Source organism: Carettochelys insculpta, chromosome 3 (assembly GCF_033958435.1).
Source record: "Carettochelys insculpta isolate YL-2023 chromosome 3, ASM3395843v1, whole genome shotgun sequence".
In the NCBI taxonomy this organism is placed as follows: Eukaryota; Metazoa; Chordata; order Testudines; family Carettochelyidae; genus Carettochelys; species Carettochelys insculpta.
This window is the reverse complement of record NC_134139.1, coordinates 41,716,443-41,737,826: the sequence shown is the minus strand read 5'-3', so window position 1 is coordinate 41,737,826 and position 21,384 is coordinate 41,716,443. Positions and strand designations below refer to the sequence as shown.

At 44.9% G+C, this 21,384-nt stretch overlaps 1 protein-coding gene across 2 annotated transcripts in view; it reads right to left on the bottom strand.

The window, feature by feature from the left end:
- The window catches only part of CRIM1 (cysteine rich transmembrane BMP regulator 1), a 315,027-nt gene that overhangs the window by 130,310 nt on the left and 163,333 nt on the right, over positions 1-21,384 (bottom strand). For both annotated transcript variants that reach the window (XM_074989676.1, XM_074989675.1), the window contains exon 6: positions 782-964. In XM_074989676.1, the coding sequence (XP_074845777.1) occupies positions 782-964 (183 nt within the window). The remainder of the gene's footprint in view (positions 1-781; positions 965-21,384) is intronic.

Genomic DNA, 21,384 nt, shown 5'->3' with positions numbered 1-21,384 from the left:
TTGTCTTTCTTTTGGACCCCAACAACCTCACGTTTTGGCAGTGTGAGCCACCTAAGGGTGGTAGCTATCTTTGAAGACCCAGCTGGCAAAGGATAAATCAAATAATGTCTTGTCCCATTGTGGTACTAGCTTGGAAATCAGCGAGAGACTTCCTATATAACCCCTTTTAGGCCAATGAAACTGTCACTCAGTGACTAAAATCACAGCTGCCTGGCATGCACAGAAGAAGGCTAGCAAAAGGAGAGAGAGAACAACCCATTCTCAGACTGGGTTAGGCTGGTACCACAAGCATTCTATAGGCATTCCCATTTTGGAAATAAATCATCGTAAGTGCAAAGCAGAGAAGTCCATGTCATGTGTGATGGGAGACAGAAGGTTGTCTTGGTCCTTTTTTTTTGTTTGTTTGGTTTTGTTTTTTGTGTCTGGCAGGGTGTTAATGGTGACTTCTGCAACAGAGCATTGCACCGATCTATGTGAATACAGAATCGAGGTGCAGCCTCCATCATACAAGGCCTTCAGGAGGAATTAGGACATTTTAAATTATTATGGTTGTGCCTGTGCCCTGCATGAGATGGATATGCTTGGAGTGGAAAAAATGGCAGCCACGTATCAAACATAGCAGCCAACATCTGTAGATGATCATTTGGATTAAGAAACGCCATCATTATATTGCTAAGACTTGAACCAATAAAATGCATCAATGCATACTAGCTCTGTGTGCTCATCGCCACTGACATGAAAAGAGGCAGCTGCAATAAGTAAACATTAAGAAAGTAATTACCTTCACAGACTGGACAGCACTCGCCTTCTGGCACATAGTACCTGTCACAGTGCAACTCGCCACACTGTGCTGAGAAACAAATGGAGACACCACCTTGGCATCGACAGAAACGACAGGCATCCATTCGAAACATGTCTCCATCATAATACTCCACACTGTTAAATATGCAAGCTGGCTTAACTTCTGAAAGAAGAAAAAAAGTTGATTTTGTAGTTTTAAATAATTTTGTAAACACAACCAAAGAAGAATTTTTCTTCACAAGAATATCTGCCCCTAGCAAAAATACCAAAACCTCTGTCCAAAGGCTGTGCTGAAAAAAGGAAATGACTCTCTTTTAAAGAAATGAAAAATGTGAATTCCAAATATGGCCACCAATTTATTCCTATTTTTTATGATTTTTACAATGAAAGATCCCCCATTCAAAGGCTTTGGAGCTCTTGACAACCTTTTAAAAAGACAAACAATTACCCAAAGAGCAAATATGATAGCAACATTTAAATTTAATCTTGCCCCCAGCAGATTCCCATTCAGAATCAATAGCACTAATGCTGTCATCCAACTCATTAAAGGCCAGGGAGATAAGATGAGCTTTGCAGTCCACTCTGAAGGTTAAACTCATGATGCCAGTGCACAATATGGTATAAAGACAGTAAGAGAAAAACACTGTTTTTAAAAAAGCATTGCATTTTCCCCAAAGTCCTCTGATCTTTCAAACATAGAAAAATTGGAGGATCTGTTTCTCCAAACAGGAAAATGATTAACTACTATTTAAAAGTGGTCTCAGGGCAGTGAGATTATTAACAAAATTCTTCAACTTACTTATTTGAATATTGACTAGAACTATACTTGTGGTGTTGATCAGTTCTTTCCAGTCTTGCTCAGTTACAAGTTATTAGTATGACCACCTCTGGTGATTTTATCAGAACTCTGCTAATGAAAACATGAAGAGCTGCCAACTCACAAATTTTTCTTTGTTTAAAATGGCCACCATCTCCCATTACTGTTCACAAGCTGGCTTTTGCTTCCTTGCAGTCTATCAACACCTGGAAGTGAGGTACATTTAAAGCTGGCTGCCCACCCCTCCCCGCACTATTGTCAATTAAACTTAAGCCATGTCCACAACAAAAATTGCTCCCATTTTATGGTTCAGGGGTTGGGCAGAATATGGACCTGCAAGGAGCAACAGCAAGACTCTGAATAGTAAATCAGGACAGCAAGTGGGAGCAGGAGGCAGAGGCTAAAAGAAGCCTGAAGGGACAGGGACAGCTCAGTGGTTTGAGCATTAGCCTCCTAAATTGAGGGTTGTGAGCTCAGTCCTTGAGGAGGCCATTTAGGGATTGAGGCAAATAGATGCCAGGGATGGTGCTTGGTCCTGCCAAGAGGGCAGGGGACTGGACTAGATGACCTCCTGAGGTCCCTTCCAGTATCAGGAGATGTGCATATCCAATTTTTTTTGGGGTGGAGGGGGAGGGACTAGCTCATTGGTTTGAGCATTGGCCTGCTAAACCCAGGTTTGAGAGTTCAATCCTTGAGGAGGCCATTTAGGGACTGGGGCAAATAGAGATCAGGGATGGTGCTTGGTCCTGCCAAGAGGGCAGGGGACTGGACTAGGTGACCTCCTGAGGTCCCTTCCAGTATCAGGAGATGTGCATATCCAATTTTTTTTGGGGTGGAGGGGGAGGGACTAGCTCATTGGTTTGAGCATTGGCCTGCTAAACCCAGGTTTGAGAGTTCAATCCTTGAGGAAGCCATTTAGGGACTGGGGCAAATAGAGATCAGGGATGGTGCTTGGTCCTGCCAAGAGGGCAGGGGACTGGACTAGATGACCTTCCAAGGCCCCTTCCAGTATTAGGATATGTGTACCTCCAATTATAATTATAAAAAGGATAGTGATGGGGTAGAAGATAGAGGGAATAAAAAGTCAGCTCCACCAGCTGGGGAGAAGCACCTGCTTGGAGGAGCATTTCTCTGAGCAGCTAGGAGAATACAGTGATACAATGTTGCCAATTCTTGCAAACAGATCCTCAATAAGGAGACTGTGGCACCTGTAGGAGAAGCTGTAACAATGACTCAAAGAGCTCCTCTGATATCAGGAATCTCAAATTCAGTTTACCTTAGGGTCAGTGCCAGTCTTCAAATCCACAAAAATACAAACTAAGCAAAAGCTTCTAAAAACTTTGCAAACTAATTTTTTTCTGTTAAACAAATGCCAAATAAAATGTGTGACTACACAGTGTAATACCACAATCTTAACAGTTGAAATCAGAAATGACCCACTAACTCATGCATAATGCTGTAAACCCAAAGTAATATTAGCAAAACCAGTGCACCACTTCCCATTACCACATATTCTATATATGCCATGGATGTTCCTGTAAAAATGTTTATGAACATTTTTCAGACTTTAAAAAACTGGGGCTCTTTCATTAAGGCTGTGTCTACACATGCCCCTTCTGGGACCATGGTAATGAGCAACCTGGAAGATGCTAATGAGGTGCAGATGTAAATTTCCCATGCCTCATTAACATATGGTCACATGATTCAGAGTCCAGAAGAAGCTCTTCCAGAATGCAAAATAGTTGTGCAGACGCACAGCCCACGGGAATCTCCCAGAAGGAAACCCTCCTTCCAGACTCCCCCTCTTCCTCAAATTCTGAATCACATGGCCATATGCTAATGAGGCATGGGAAATTGACATCTGTGCCTCATTAGCATCTTCTGGATTGCTCATTACCATAGACTCAGGCTAAGAGTATAAATACCTAGGAAGTGCTAGCATCTCATTCTCAGTTGAAGGTACATTTCTTTACGTCAACAATCTGGTCCACAGCACTGGGATTCTTCACTTGTTCTGGACACATCACACACAACTCTTCTAGCTACAATTCATCAGAAGAATATACCCTGTTTTACCATACATGAACCTCGCTAGAATGATCACCTACAAAATGAACTACTGCAACTTTACATAAGGCACAGATAGATGAAAGCCCATGACAGCACCTGGATGTGGCTTTTGGTCCATGTAATCCACAACCTGCAGTCTCTCCCTCATACAGCCATTTGTTGCATGCAACTTCACTCTATAGTAAATGGTGTCATTAATTGAGCTACCTCTGATATAACAATGGTTTAGAGTTCTTGGTACAGCAAACATACTTGCCTTATTATAGCTATATATTACATAGATGTAATTCATAAAATCAAAGTGGCTGAGACCCTAGAACAACGGATGACAACAGAACATGAATTCCAGTGACCCTCTCACCTGGTGATATTCTAAACAAAAACAGCTGTTAATCATATTTGTAACTGTTTCCTCCATTTCACACTTGTTTAGACATTCTAAGCTGCAGAAGGATACACAGACAAGTGACAATCCTGGAATCTTGAACAGGTGATTACACCAAGTTTCTAAAAAGCTTCAATTTATCCAGAATACAGCAAGCCCACTCAGACACCCATAGGGGTTTTTCTCTGGGTCTCTCACCAAGAGGTTTTTGTTGTTGGTGTAGTTCTTTTTTGTTAAAAAATAAGGCATTTATATTTACTTTGAGCCTCTATGATGGTGTATTTTGATAGTTTCCATGAAGCTTGTAGGAATTTTCTCTTTTGATTGCTCTTTTCAGTTTCCTTTAACAAGCACTCTAATTTTGTCTACTTTCTCTTTTTGAGTTACATACTACCGTGGTGCATTTCTTATGTATTTTTCTACCAACAAGGATATTAAATGTAATTACATGATGAGTACTATCTCTGAATGTTTCAGCTACAGTGACCTTGTGTACCTGATCCTGTTTTCCATGCAGGATTAAATCAAGAATGAACTCTCCTCTCATGGGTACCAGGACTAGCTGTTCCAACAAGCAGTCATTTATGGTATCTAGAAATTTCTCTCTGTCTACTCAATCAATATGATAATTAAAATCCTCCATTATAATTGTGTATAAATTCTGTTTTGTAACCTCTATAACCTCCCTGAGCATTTCACAATATCATAACCATCCCAATCAGGTGATCACCAATTCTACATTCTTATTATTCAAGTATGAATTTCTTTCCATAAACATTCTGTAGTACAGTTTGATGACAGTTAAAACCATGTTTTCAAGTAACAGCACATAGATATAGGTGCTGAGGAAGAGGAAGGGGTATTTTCACTCTCTCTCTTTTCAATATAGGGAACATCGAAACATGCTTATATTGCTCTTTGGAATAACACAGGGAAATTGGGAAAAAATTGAGGCTGCTTACTAAAGAGAATGATGGCAGTGACAGCAGCAGTGTCAGAAGGGAAAACCTAGGCCTCTCAGATAAAGACAGAGCAGGTGGCAGATAAACTGATCATGTTTCTCTCACTTTTCAAAAGACAATAGGTGGAATGAGGATTCCAGATGGACCTTGATTCAGGAAGGAGGCAGATATGATGTTCAATGAGGAGATGCTCTGTTAACTCACATTCCCTTTATAACTGAGCTTCTTGTTCAATCCCTCTAATTTGTCATATTTTCTCTGCTCAGAAAACGTGCAAAATTAGATGGAGTGAACAACTATCTGGGTGAGTTATGGGCCTGAATCAATTCCCATGGGTGTCAATGTGCATCTTTCCATTGATATTTACAAGGGACTGGATGAGACCATGAATGAAGCAAGCTCTTTTTAATCTTCTACTATAGCAGAATTGTTTTAGAAGCCAGAGCCACCCTCTGAAAAGGAAAAACCCAGCTATGAAAAGTGTTTGCAATGTTCTGTGGTAGACTTTGACTGCAGAGAGGATTTTGAATTGCCTTTTGAAACCTGGCCACTCCCCGCCCCCACATGTAATTTAGCAGACTATCTCCAGAAAGCTCTGTTTTCCTTCAATTATTTGTCCTACATATTCATGCATTTATTTGTTCCCTACTTGACCTTGCCTTACCTAACCTGCTACAGTTCTGTTTTCTATGATAGCAGTATCACTCTGTATTAGGAGCAACTGTATTCAACATTAAACTTTCATGCAAATAGATCAGTACCTTGTTCTCAGAAGTAGGCTGCACAGCTCACAATAAGATCAGAACTACTGAGATTTCTCTATCGTTCCTTAGCTGGTTGCTGTATTTGATTAGGACCGTAGACAAGATTACACGTGCATTTAGTTTGAAATCCATACCTCAATAGGCAGTCATTTAGCACAGTAACCCTAGCTATATGAGAAGTTTCAGTGTCTGTTTATAGACAAGTTTTGGCACTTTCTGTAGCAGTATCGATGGGATCCCAGCCAGCCAGAAGGGAAGTGAAACTCAAGACTGTTGTCTGTTGTTAAAATGATTAAAGGTTACATGATTCCAACAGCCTCCAGTGACACAATTCTTTCACTATGCACCAGGATAGTTGATATCAGACTCCTAGAAGAAATTGCTACAATTAATATGAACTTCAATTGAAATAAAAAGGAAGGAAGCTGCTAACTTAAATTATATGTTGGTATAAACAACACTACTGAAAAATACACTGCTTATTTCCTGTATATACAACTAGTCTGATAGTCAGTGAGTGAAAAAGATCAATGTAACATATGCTTGGGACATTAGCCATCAGCAATAAGATCATAACACTATGGCTTGGGGAGTAAAGGCACTTCGAAGTAGTGCAAGCACTTTGAAGTGCCTGCGGCTACACGGCATGAGGGCACTTAGAAGTCTGACACTTCAAAGTTGCTGCGGGGGAGAATTTGCCTAATGAAGTGTTGCGTATGCATCACAGCACTTCATTAGTAACCTCCCATCACCCTGAATACCAACGCCCCCTTCAAAGAAGGGGGCAAGTGTAGACATAGCCTATATGTTTTAGTTGACTTAGAGCATATCAACACAAATAACAAGTCATGTAGAATATTAAATGCTGAGTTATTATTCCTGGTCACAATGTATACTCCTTATGACGACAACTGAAGCCACCTGTAAGTCATTTAGTTCTGTATCTGCTAAAGATTTACACACACAAAAAAAAAACCAAAAAACAAAGGCTTGGACTAAACTAAAACTACACTTTACAGATCCAGTATTGCTCTTACTACTAATACAAACATGGTGTTTTACACAGATGTAATAGAAACAGCCACCAAGCTAACCTGAATAATGTATGGTTTAAATAGAGTAGCAGAAATTCAAGATACTTGGCAAGATAGAACCGGTCAAAGGAAGGGGAAGAGAAAGAAAAGAAGGGGAATTCAGAACAGTTTATGGCATTGTTAAGATTCTGTGTTCTACATATTGTATTTTATAACCAAATAGCTTCTTCCCCTAATTACTTCTTGTTTTCCATATGCCCATGTTGGCATTGGGAGAAAGGGGGAGAAACCCATGCCATCATTTTAAGATCTCTAACTTACTATTCTGGCCTCTGCATATTCCAAATATGGCTTTACTATACCTTTTATAGTAGCAAAAGCTTTTTTTGCCTCTCATCTAATTAACTGTACCATGGTATTCACACTATTCCTTATACTTAGAAAAGAGAAATCTAATTACTTACAAACTTTAAATGAAAGTATTTTTAATAGAAATCACTGCAGTAGTTACTCTGGAAAGCTTAAAATTTACCTGCCCTACATGGTGAATTCTATTAACACTGAAAGTTAGTAAAAAACAAAAACAAAGAAAAAAAGACATAAAATCACTCTGTTCTAGAAGGCCAGGTGAAATTTTAAGGCTATTGGACTATAGAACTGCAACTCTAATTATAACTCCAGTTTTCACCACATTATTAACATTCTTGAAAGTTCTCTTTTCAGGCTGTGACTTCCCATCTATTGTTTCAACTTGTAAGTATTTTCTAAAAATCTGAGCAAAATCTTTTTTTTTCCTCCTCTCTCTCTCTCTCTCCCACACACACGCACACACACAATCCCCCATTTTAATAAAGCACATATCTAGAGGGAGAGAGATACATAAAAGCACATATATACATATTGTGAATACCAACATACATAATATAATTAACAAATGAAAATTACATTTAGCGATATTAAAACTACATCAGGACACACCATATCCACCCAAAATATGAAAAACAGAAGAAAAAACTTATGGAGAAAGTCCTCTGTATTCTTTCTCCTCCCACAATGCACACAAAAACACTGATTAATATACTCCAATACTCCATAATATTTTCTTCTACCCATAACAGCTATGGAAAAGCAATACATATCTTAACTTCTTCAAACTTCCAGACTAGCCTAAAACTTACCAACAAGTGACCTCACATGCTTTTCCATCAAATCAGCTCATTTGACTGTCATGTTTTAACCTTGTTAAAGTTTTTTCCTTTATGTTTAATAAAAAAAAAAAGCAAAAACAATGAAAACACTGAGTTCAAGCTACATTCATAAAATGCTTAGAGGTCTGCTCATACGAGATGAGGTATACCAGCCCAACTGAGAAAATTTGTCTTGTGGGCTGAAATTAGATAAGGAGAGTTTGGTTTTGGAGACAGACTTTTAATACTATAATATAGCTTTGTACAATATTCAAGAACTCAGGAAAAGCAGATATTGAGGATTTTCAACAAGGTAACAATGACAGATGAAGTGATGACATCAAGGGACAAAGCAGAGCATGTGCAAAGATAAGGGACACTTCACCCTTGATTCAGTATGCAGTGTACAGAGGAATGCATTCAGCGAGGAGGCGAGATGGGCTCTGAACAAATAAGAGACTGTAACACTCAGAAGCACCACAAGCAGACGACATTGGGTCAACGTGATTGTCTAAACTGCAGTCCAGGGTAAACAGCACAGTAGTCCCTTGGGATACACGAGGGTTGTATTCCATGCAACCTTTGCATACCCTGAATTTCGGGTAAGTCGGCGGGGGGGCTTCTGTGGTGGCTTGGGTTCGGGGGGTTAAGCCTGGGGTGGGTTAGAGGTGCAGGGGGCAGGGAAGGGTGGAGTTGAGCTGGGGCATGCAGGGTTTAGAGCAGGGTCTGTGGGGGTAGAGGGCAGGGGGCTGGAGTCCGAGGCCTATGTGCCATGCTGGGGCTGGAACCCGAGCCCCATGCGGGGCTGTAGTGCACCAGTGTCTGGGAACCCCATGCATGGGTTGGGGCTGATCTTGGGGGGCGGACAAAGCAGTTTTAGCCTCCACAGCTGCCTGCAGCTGTGGACAGCTAGGTGGGGCCAAAATCCTTCTCCCGACCTTCCCAGAGCAGGGATGCTGTCAGCTTGACAACAGTGCCACTTTGGGAAGGGGTTTTTAGGCCTCCTGGCTGCCCGCAGCAGCGGGCAGCTAGGTGAGCTAAAAGCCTTCCTCCTACATTCCCAGAGCGGTGCCTAGTGCTGCGCTGGGAAGGCAGGGGAAGGGGCTCTTAGCCTGCCTAGCTACCCCTGCTACAGGAAGCTAGGCAGGCTGACAGCCACAAGTCTTCATACTGTGTGAAACTCGCATTAAAGTGAGTTCCACACAACCTGATGATGTGTAAAGTGAGAGTTTACGGTATGTAAATAATAGAGAAAGATTTACTTATTGTCTATTATAAATAATAAGTCTACTAGTTCCAGCTGAGGAAAATAAGGCAGCCAACAACATTGGAAAATATTTTTCCTATGAATGTAATATTTATTCAGACGTCACCAAATAAGGTGAGGGGCTTTTGAAAAGGTGACAATACACAGAAGAATTCTGACTGAAGCACAAAATATGTGCACTGCACGCCAAAGTCTAAATAGGGAAAAGTACTGTGATTGTTAAGGCTGTATAAGGCTGTTTAGAGTGAGAACTTGCGAAGTTTAGTATGTCAATTAAAATTCAATACCTGACTTCACAAGATCTGTATAGAACAGGAGAAGATCTTTGGACTACTCCCTGCTTACACTTCCAGATCCAAAGACTGTGTACAGGAACAACAAAATTTGTTGATTTTTAATTCTGCTCCATCAACAGATTGCAAATTTAAGTTTTGGTCTGGCTAGCTAAACTGTTACTCTCAGTCATGTTTTAGCTTACTTAGTTTTTATTTTCTTTTGATTTCTCTTTCTTTTCCGAATTAAAAAAAACACTTGGTTTTAAGTTAAATTGAAATGTGTGGCCATTAGATTTTGGAACTCACTTTTGGAGAGCCCCAGGAAATAAAAATCATCTCTCTTCTCTTTCCTTTCAAGTTGCCATTTAAAATTATGATGATGTGTACATGCTTCCCCTGTGCTACAGAATTCTGAAAAATCCAAGCTTATTTTTCAGTTTTTGAAAAACAGTTCAGCCATAATCTCTCACAGAATGCCTCTTTCATGGACACAGTCTCTGTTGTAATAACAATACAGCATGTTTTTTCCGCCAAACCTTAGGCTTTGGGGGATATATTTTGTGTTTTGTATATTTTTCCTTAAAGTAACTCTCCCACAAGCATGCTACTGCCATCACCTTAGTTTAAGATTTCTGTAGGGAGCAGTGGTGGTCCTGTAATGCTTTGCTTTTTGTTCACTTTATGATGTTATTGTTTTTGAGCCCTATAATTCCCTCTGTTCTGCACAGGAATTTCTAGCCCTACCGGGAAAATTCCATTGAATAATACCGAGCCTCAGTAAAGACAGCATACTTTCCATGCAGGGTAAATGGAATGTTACAGCTCCACGATGGAATGCCTGCTAATTTTAGAAGTACCTATCTAATATATAGGCATTTTATAACAAATCAAATCTGTGTGAACCTTGACATTTGACTTATTAAATTATAATTAGGGCCTTATCAAATTCAGACTATTTTGCTCAATTTCACTGCCATAGGATTTTAAAGATCACACATTTCATGATTTAGGCTAATTAAATCTAAAATCCCACAATGTTTTAAATACAGGAGTCCTGACCCAAAACAGAACTTGAACAGGGGTTGGGAGATGTCACAAGATTACTATGGAGGGGTTGCAGTACTGTTACCCTTTCTTTTGCACTCCTACAGGCAGTGGCCCTACCTCTAGAGTTGGGAAGCTGGAAAGTGGCAGCTGCTGCATGGGAGCCCAGCTCTGAAAGCAGAGCCACTTCCAGAAGGAAGCAGCTTAGAAGTAAGGAGGCCACCCTCACTTCTGCACTGCTGCCTGCAGAGGTGGGCTCTAAGTCAGCACCTGCCACTCTCCAGCTGCCCAGCTCTGGATGCAGAAGCACAGAAGCAAGGGTGGCATGGTATGGTATTGCTACTTTTTCTTCTGTACTGCTGCTAGTAGGGTCTTGCCTTCGGAGCTGGGTGCCTGTCCAATAGCTGCCACTCTCCAGCTACTCAGCTCTGAAGGAAGCGCAAAAGAGTGCCAATACTACACAACCCCCTAAAATAACCTTCTGACCACCCTGCAATTCCCTTTTGTCTCAAAACAAAAACAAAAACAAACAAAAAACACCATTTGAGAAACACTGGTCTCTCTCATGAAGTCTATATAGTAGAGGGTAAAACACCCAAAAGACCAGATTTCTCAGGAGACCAGATTTCAGGGTCTATGGCATAATTTTTATGGCTATGAATCTGGAAGCATCCTAATTATTAAATATGTACCGTGGTTAAAACAAAGCCATTTATCCTGGATACAATGCAGGCCAGGATTTTCAAAAGTAACAAGTGACTTTGGCTACCCAATAGAGAGCAGGCCTGAATACGAAAAGTGCTGAATGCTCAGCCTCTGGGAATCAAACTGTTTTAAAATACAGGTTGTGCCTTCAAAAAACAGGACTCTCTGGTCTGGCAAGATCTGTGGTCCTGCATGACCATCGATGTTCCTGGATGAGAGAGCTCCAGGGCTAGGAGCCCAGCTGCAGGAGGGCTGGCATCTGACAGCCCAGCCAGGGCCAAGGCCAGCATCCAAAAGTCTGGCAAGAGCCACGGACGTCAGTAGTGGGGCTAGGGCCAGCAGCTGCAGGGACAGATATGGCGGTAGGGGTGCTGGACAGGGCTGGTGGTAGGGGCCTGGTGTCCAGTAGGTCCAGCCAGGACCAGCAGGGCTGGAGGCAGGGAGCCCAGTAGGGGCTGGAATGAGAGACTGAGGTAGGGAGAGGAGGCATCCCTACATCTTAGCCTTAGATTTGGATGCTTTAAAATGCCCCAGCATGCCAATAATATAAATCTAGGATTCTGCACTGGCAGATAACACAAAAAAACCAGTAGGAATTGATTGCATGCTCACCAGGCAATATCAGAGTTCTGCCAAAACAGGGCTCAAACTCAGAGGGCCATGCACAGCTCAGGTTCAACAATCAGTCACCGTGAAAGCAGGCTGCCCAGAATCCTTCTTGCTTCCATAGAGCCCTAATCCTGCTGGACATGAACAATTTTATTCTCTTTGGCTGGAGTTACTGACAATAAATTCATAACTTACTAGTAATAACTTTTCCAATCTGAAGCATTTGAAGCCATGCACTACCTCAGATAAATCCTTAATAACTGACATCAGTTAGGACTGGATCCGTCTCATAGTCCAAGCCCAGGATGTGGACTAAAGAAACTATTAGGTTTGTATCTTCAGAACCACCTTGCTCAAATGATCCCAAGTTTGTACCACTAAAACTACCCGGAATCCAGAACTGTACCAATAAAACTACCCAGAACCATGACATATAGTAACTTCAAGACAACCTGAGCAAACATGCAGATTTTAGAGCATTTAAGAGTTCAGCTGTAAACAAACAGCAATGCTCAACTTTAACTACAGTGGATCTGGTACTCCACTACAATACACTGTAAACTAAAAGAGGCAATGCTTTTTTGCCTCAGTCTTCATGGACAAAGTCAGCTCTGACACGACGGTCCTAAACAATGCAGTATGGCAAGGTGGAGGGCAGCCATCTGTGGGGAAGGAACAACTTCTGAGCTATCTAGAAAAACTAGATGTACACAAATCCATGGGTCTGGATTTAATGCACCTGAGGGTACTGAGGGAATTGGCAGATGTCATTGCTGAACCTTTGGCCATTATCATTGAAGACTCTTGGAGATCGTGAGAGATCCTGGATGACTGGAAAAAGGCAAACGTAGTGCCCATCTTCAAAAAAGGAAAGAAGGACAATTCAGGGAACTATAGACCGGTCAGCCTTACCTCAATCCCTAGGAAAATAATGGAGGGGATCCTCAAGAAATCCAGTTTGGAGCACTTGGAAGAGGGGAAAGTGATCAAAAGTAGCCAACGTGGATTCACCAGGGGTAAGTCCTGCCTGACCAATCTGATTAGTTTCTATCATGAGGTAACAGGCTCTGTGGACATCGGGAAGTCAGTGGTTGTGATATACCTTGACTTCAAGAAAGCTTTTGATACAGTCTCTCACAATATTCTTGCCCGTAAATTAAGGAAATATGGACTGGATCCTTGGACTATAAGATGGATAGAAAGCTGGCTTGATGGTCAGGCCCAACAGGTAGTGATCAATGGTTCAATATCTGGATGGCAGTTGGTTTCAAGTGGAGTGTTGCAAGGCTCAGTTCTGGGGCTGGTGTTGTTCAACATCTTTATTAATGACCTGGCTGAGGGACTTGATTGCACCCTCAGCAAGTTTGCGGATGACACAAAGCTAGGGGAAGAGTAGATATATTGGAGGGTAGAGAGAGAATCCAGAATGACCTGGATAAATTGGACGACTGGGCCAAAAGAAATCTCATGCGACTCAACAAGGAGAAGTGTAGAGTCCTGCACCTGGGGTGGAAGAATCCCAAGCATTGTTACAGGCTGGGGACTGACTGGCTCAGCAGCAGTACGACAGAAAGGGACCTAGGGGTTATGGTGGATGAAAGGCTGGATATGAGAAACAGTGCGTCCTTGCAGCCAAGAAGGTTAAAGGCATATTATGGTGCATTAGGAGGAGCATTTCGAGAAGATCTAGAGAAGTAGTTATTCCCCTCTATTCAGTACTGGTGAGGCCACATCTAGAATACTGTGTCCAGTTTTGGGCCCCCCAGTATAAAAAGGATGTGGATGTGCTGGCGCAGGTTCAGTGGAGGGCAACAAAAATTATTAGGGGGCTGGAGCACAAAACCTATGAGGATAGGCTGAGGGATTTGGGCTTGTTTAGTTTACGGAAGAAAAGACTTAGGGGTGATTTAATAGCAGCCTTCAACTTCTTGAAGAGGAGGGTGAGAAACTGTTCTCAGTGGTGTGAGATGGCAGAACAAGGAGTAATGGCCTGAAGTTGAAGAAGGAGAGTTGTAGGTAAGATATTAGGAAAAACTACTTCACCAGGAGGGTGGTGAAGCACTGGAATGCGTTGCCTAGAGAGGTGGTGGATTCTCCATCCCTCAAGATTTTTAAGTCTCAGCTTGACAAGGTTGTGGCTGGGATGACTTAGTGGGGGCTAATCCTGTTTGAAGCAGGGGGCTGGACCAGAGGACCTCCTGAGGTCCCTTCCAGCCCTGTGATTCTATGAATATTTGATTCTGATTTTTTTTAAGAACAACTTTAGATGAAGTTATTCTTCCTTGAATTCCCAGGGTGTCCTGTTTTCTTTTTTTGCTGCTGACTTTGTATATTATAAACTCTGATTTTGGTCTCTTACAGCATCAAGCACTCTCAGCGTTCATAAGTAAATGCCTAGACTAATCTTTGAATTTCCTGGGTAAAAAATGTCTTCACGGTTCTAGCTCTCTCACAGACAGTCATCATATTCCATGCTTCTGACACCTCTAGGCTACTGTAATATACATTATCTGTGGCTTATCCAAAAGGCTATCAAGAAATTAAGGTTGGAACAGCATGCAGCACCCTGCTTGTTAAGCAGGGAAGACAAGATCATATCACTCTACTGCTTTGTACTCTGAAATGTTGGTCAGTAATTCTAGGGCATATTCCAGATACTCATTTACAAAGCCATGAGCAGAATGAAATCAATGTATCTCTAGCATTTGACAGTCTTCAGAACCTCTGGGGAAGCTGAAATTGGTTGGGGTCACTTGAAATGACAGAGTTCAGGGTATACCTTGGAAAGACCAAGCCACAGCTTTCTCGATGAATGAACCAGTGCAGGGGAACTTTCTTCTGACACACAACTGTTTGAGCCTGGCTCTTCCCACCTTCCAAGTATACTACAAAACACATGGAGGTGTTTTCCCTATACAAAAGTTAACATAACCTCCTTGCATTATGATCATTTAAGGCTTTGAGGAAAAAGAAGAGCCATGTTGCACTGAGATTATTCTTTGAACAACATGTATGCTGAATTATCGTAATTACTACAGTACAGCATGTTAGAAAGCATACAATAATATGCTTCCAGTTAGTATACCAGTTTTATACCGAATATTTGCTGACCTCTATATATACCTATGATGATGTAAAGAGAAGTTACTCACCTGTAGTAACAATGGTTCTTCGAGATGTGTCCTCGTGGGTGCTCCACAATAGGTGTTGGGCTCGCCCGGCGCCGCAGATGGGAAATCTTCCAGCAGTTTCTCCTGGATCGCGCATGCGCCGGCGCGCGCCGCCCCCCTGCACGCCCCCGGCCACGTGCGCGATCCGGTCCCCACCAGTTCCTTGACCAACCGCCTCGGATGCTCCTGAAAAACACTAGACAGAGATCCGAAGCGGGGAGGATGGTGGGTGGTGGAGCACCCATGGGGACACATCTTGAAGAACCATCGTTACTACAGGTGAGTAACTTCTCTTTCTTCTTCGAGTGGTCCCCGTGGGTGCTCCACAATAGGTGACTACCCAGCAGTAACCCAAGAAAGGAGGTGGGTAATCGGTTTATGTGCAGCTCGCCCCCGAGAGGACTGCTGTCAACAGATGGGTATCCTCTTCGAGTACCCGAGGCAGGACATAATGCTCAGTGAAGGTGTCGTAGGATGACCAGGTCGCCGCTCTACAGATGTCTTTTAACGCGATGCCCTTGAAGAAGGCTGTTGACGCCACCACCGCCCTGGTGGAGTGAGCCCTGGGCGGGGCCAGCAAAGGAGCATTTTGAAGCTCGTAACACATTTTTATACAGGACACAATGTGCTTAGAGATTCTCTGTGAAGAGAGACCTTCTCCTTTTGACCTGGGAGAGAGAGAGACTAGGAGCCTGTCCGCTTTCCGGAAGGACGGAGTTCTGTCTATGTAGAAGGCCAATACCCTCCTCACATCCAGGAGGTGCAAGCGTGCCTCCTTGCCGGAGCTGTGAGGCTTCGGGTAAAATGAGGGTAAAACTATTGGCTCATTAAGATTGGACTCCGAAGAGACTTTTGGCACAAAGGCTGGGTGCAGCCTTAAGGTTACCGCCTCCTTTGAGAATACTGTGCAGTGCGGCGTTGCCATCACTGCCGCGAGCTCACTCACCCTGCAGGCTGACGTAGTTGCAAGGAGGAAGGTTTTTTTTTTTTTTTTTTTAGTGTAAGGAGATGTATGGGAACTGTGGCTAATGGTTCAAAAGGTGGACCGGATAGCGTGCTGAGCACCAAGTCCAAATTCCACGATGGTGGAAGCGGTTTCCGAGGTGGGGTACAGGTTTACCAGCCCCTTCAAGAACCTGGTAACGATAGGATGGGCGAATACCGTGGGCCCTTCCTCTGTATGCCGAAAGGCTGATATAGCGGTGATGTGGACCTTTAGAGAGGATAGAGAAAGCCCGCCTCTCTTGAGGTCCAATAAGTATTCTAGTATTACAGGTATAGGAACGTCAAGGGGAGCTAACTGCTTGGCGGAACACCAGTCTGTGAATTGAGTCCATCTCTGCTTGTAAGTCCTCCTGGTGGAGGTCCTTCGGCTACATTCCAGGACTTGTTGTACTCCCTCCGTACACGTGCTCTTTAAAGAGCTAAGCCATGGATTAGCCATGCTTGTAGGTGCAGACCCTGAGGGTGCGGGTGCATTAAGGACCCCTGAGCCTGCATGAGTAAGTCCAGCGCCACCAGTAGAGGGAGTGGTGGGCAGTCCGACATGCGCAAAAGCAAGGGAAGCCATTGCTGCCGATCCCAAGCGGGACTATGAGTATCACGCGAGCTCTCTCCCTTCTGGCTTTGTGCAAGACCTTGTGGCAAACAGATCGATCTGGGGAAACCCCCATGTACGAAAAATGCGCCGTAGCAGATCGGAGCGGATCTGCCATTCGTGCATGATTGCGAAGCGCCTGCTCAGCTGATCTGCTTTCACGGTGTGAGCGCCCGGCAAGTACGAGGCTTTCAACGTTATGTTGTTGGCGATGCACCAATTCTACAATTGGACTGCTTCCGCACATAGGGCACGGGATCGTGCTCCTCCTTGTCGATTGATGTAAAACATAGTGGAGGTATTGTCGGTATTGAATCCCAACTACTTTGCCATGTAGGTAATCTTGAAAATGTCTGCAGGCGTTGAACACTGCTCTGAGCTCCAGCATGGTTATGTGCAGTGTCTGTTCCGCAGGGGACCATAGCCCTTGTGTTACCTTGTCACCGATGTGCGCTCCCCATCCTATGTGGGAGGCGTCGGTAGTAAGAAAAAACAGAAATTTGTGGTTGGTGAAAAGGCACCCCCACTAGCAGATTCTCGGGGTTTTCCCACCACGCGAGGGATCTGCGCACCTCTGTTGTGGGCGACACCACCCTGTGGACAGTGTGGGATGCCGGTTTGTAAACACTCGCCAGCCAATGCTGCAGGTTTAACATGTGCAACCTGGCATTCTGTACCACAAACGTCGCTGCTGCCATGTGGCCCAGCAGCTGTAAGCACGTTAAGACCGGCACCGTGGGGCTGTATGTGATGACTTGCACCAGAGAACTGATGGCGCAGAAGCGGGCATCGGGTAGGTACGCCCTTGCTGTGATAGAGTTTATGCGTGCGCCTATGAACTCTATATGTTGTGTGGGTTTGGACTTTGACTTTGCGAGGTTGATGACTAGGCCCAGTGAAGAAAAACGTGTCCGCTGTGACGCGTATCATGCGTGAGACCTCTGCCTTCGAGGCCCCTTTTAGCAGGCAGTTGCCCAGATATGGGAAAAATAAACACCCCCTGTCTGTGCAGGTAGGCTGACACCACTGCCAGGGTTTTGGTAAAGACTCTGGGGGCCGAGGAGAGGCCGAATGGAAGAACCCTGTGCTGGAAGCGCTCCTGGCCAACCGTGAAGCAGAGGAAGCGTCTGTGTGCCGGGTGGATTGTTATATGAAAGTAAGCATCTTTGTAAGTCGAGTGCTGCAACCCAGTCTCCATCGTCCAGTGCCGTGAGTATCAAGACAACTGTGATCATCCGAAAACGTTACTTGCGCAAGTAACAGTTGAGGCCCCGAAGATCTAAGATGGGCCTCCAGTCTCCTGTTTTCTTCTCTAGTAGGAAGTAGCGTGAATAAAAACCTTCCCCTGGAATTATTCCGGCACTCTTTCCACCTCCCCTACGAACATAAGGTGATTCACCTTCTGCTTGAGCCTCGCCTCATGGCAGCATCCCTGAGGTGAGGCCTGGTGGGAGGCTTCGTCAGTGGAAGCGACTGGAAGGGGATCGCGTAACCCGTGGCTATGATCTCCAGCACCCATTTGTCTGTGGTGATCTTTTGCCATTGGGAGTGGAACGGTCTGAGGTGATGATGGAACATGAGATGAGAGTGGCATTGAGCGAGGGTATTGATAGTGCAGCCCCCGACATACCCGTCAAACTTGTTGCCTTTGGGCCTGACCCGAGGGCATACGGCTTTGTTGAGAACGTTGCCTAGGAGTTCTGTACTGTTGCTGCTGTTGATAGCGCCCTTGGCCGTAGCCCTGTTGATATTGAGCACGCTGTGGTTGTAAGCGTAGCGCCTTTGCTGAGGATAAAATTTTTCCCTCCTGTATGGGGGAGTATAAATGCCCAAGGTTCTAAGTGTAGCTCTTGAGTCCTTACTGGAGTGAGGGACCGAGTTGGCTGAGTCTGCAAACAGCTTTTATGTATCAAAGGGAAGGTCCACGATCTTCGCCTGTAGGTCCCTTGGGATACCCGACGTCTGGGGCAGGATTCTCTACGCATGACCACTGCTGTAGCCGTTGAACGTGCCTCCGTGTCCGCCACGGCCAGGGCAATCTGGACTCCCATCCGCGATGCTGCGTAGCCCTCTTGAATAATCGCCTTTAACGCCGGCTTTTTGTCTTCCGGAAGTGAATCCATGAGGGGAGTAAGCCTGGAGTAATTATCAAAATTATGGTTTGCTAGGTGTGCCCATAATTTGCCACTCTCAATAGCAGGATAGGAGAGGAATATACCTTCCTGCCCAACAGCTCTAGCTTCTTATCATCTTTGTCTGATCCCCCCGATTTGTACTGAGAAGCCTTTGACCTCTGCTGGGATGACTCGACCACCAAAGAATTTGGTTGTGGGTGACTGAAGAGGAACTCTATGCCCTTTGCCGGGACGAAGTACTTCTCATTCGCTCTCTTGTTCATAGGTGGAACAGAGGCTGGAGTCTGCCATATAGTAATGGCTGACTCCAGAATGGCTTCGTCCAGCAGAATAGCAATTTTGGACGAAGCCGGGGGTCTCAAATTTTCCAGGAGTTTGTGATGTTTCTCCTGCACCTCTGCTGTTTGAATGTCTTGCGTGAAAGCCACCCTTTTAAACAGCTCCTGAAACTGTTTAAGGTCATCCGGGGGAGAGACATCCCCGGGGGCCATGGCCTCATCTGGGGAGGATGAGGAGGAACCACTAGGGTAAACCTCCCTTGAACCCTCGGGCTCCTGCGGTCGGTGATACACTTGCTCGCTGGAGGATTGTGAAGGAAAGTCTCAGGGTTCTAAAATTGACTGCCCTTGAGACAACTGTGTTTCCGTCCCCGATTGGGAGTGCCCACGGGGGTACTGAGCGGCCGGGGTGGGACCTGCCCCTGGGTGTAGGCCTGTGGTGTCTGTGTCCATCATGATAACGACGACCATGGCAGCACGGGCAAGGGTCTGGGGATGGAGACCTAGACCACTCACGGGGTGTGTACCCCTGATGTCTGGGAGAGCGAGACCTCCGCGACGACACAGATAGACGTGAAACTGGCTTGTGATAGTACTCCAGGGGATCCAATCCCAGAAATGGTGAAGGTGGCCCAAGCCATGGTGACATTGGTTGGAGGAACGGAGAAGGAGGTTCCGGATGGGCCGGTGGAGACAGGCCTTCGGTGCGGCGTGTGTACCACAGGGGGAGGGCTTGGTGCTAACAGTAGTGCAGCCCTGTCCGGAGATGGACTGCGGCGCTGGGCTTTTGATTTTGCCTTGCCCCTTCCGTGCCGGGGATCTCGGCCCCGCTGTCAACACCGTGCTCGGCACCGTCAGCTGTGGTGCCGCGCGGGTATCCTCCTCTGGTGCCTGCAGGCTCCGTGCCTGGTGCCCCTGCACCGTTGGTACCGCAGGGGCCGGTGCCACCCGTGGCGGTGCCGCCAGGTCCGGCGCTTGCCTCGCTGACGCTTTAGGCGCCGCATGTGCCGGCTGTTGTATAACCGGAGGCTCAGCCTCTGCCACGTGCACTGCCGCGCTGCTGCTTGCCTGAGTATGCGGCTTGGGGCTGTGTGCTCCGCTCATCCTGCTTGCTACAAGTGCTGGCAAGGATCGAGCCAGGGAGAGTTTCCTCTGTTTCTGCACCAAGGGGGTCAGAGAAAACTGCCCTCCTCTTATGCAACCCAGAGGGCCCTTCTGGGTGAGGCTTCTCCGGCAAGTCTGGCTGGAGAGCCTTATCAACAAGAGCATTTTACGCCTCATCGCTCTGTCCTTCCTGGCCCTGGCTGTGAGCTTAGCACAGTGAGAACACTTCTGGGTAGCCTGTGATTCCCCCAGGCATCGGATGCATTTGCTATGCCCCACGGAGGCCGGCATAGCTTCACGGCATGACTCACGCTTTTTAAAACCTGAAGAGGCCATTGCGGTGAGTCCTTTACTGTTAATAGGGTACTTAGCACTTAATCCATGCCTTTCCACACCAAATAGTGATCACCAGCCTGCGGGGCAGCGGGAGGCCTAAATGGCCTTTATGTCCGCTCTTCTCTTCTCCACTCCTCTTTTTCTTTTTTTTGTTTTTTGCCGATATTCTCTGTCTTTGCTTTCTCTCTCTCTCTTTTTTTTTTTTAATAACCAAAAACAACAAATGACACGTAGAAAAAAAACACTACTTAATCTGACTCTGGCCTTAGCCTGAGTAGATTCCGTCTGCAGCCGATGGCGGTTGAGAAGGAACTGGCAGGGACTGGATCGCGCATGTGGCCGGCGTGTGCCGGCGCATGCACGATCCAGGAGAAACTGCTGGAAGATTTCCGATCTGTGGCGCCGGGCGAGCCCGACACCTATTGTGGAGCACCCACAGGGGCCACTCGAAGAAGAAAGAGAAATATACAGTTGTGAGAAAAGTACCATGTTATCTGCAAGACAAATATTCTTTTTTCTTAAGATTCCTGCTGTTACCTGGCCCTAATTCAGTGGTTTTCAACCAGTGTGCTGTGACACACTGGTGTCCCATGAGAACTGTCTAAGTGTGCCGTGAAATTTCATGAATTTCCTCTCACTGTGGCTCTTTGTATCCTCTTCCCCTACTATTATCAGAGTAAAAATGCCAACTATGTGTCAGTTACTACATTTTAATGATTTAACCAACATTGAAGATGTTTGTATTATCACAATATGAAACTACTCAGAACTTTATTTGTATGCCTGTATGGCACAGGAAGGGCTGCCCCAAACATATGACAGATGTGCTGATGAATATGGGTCA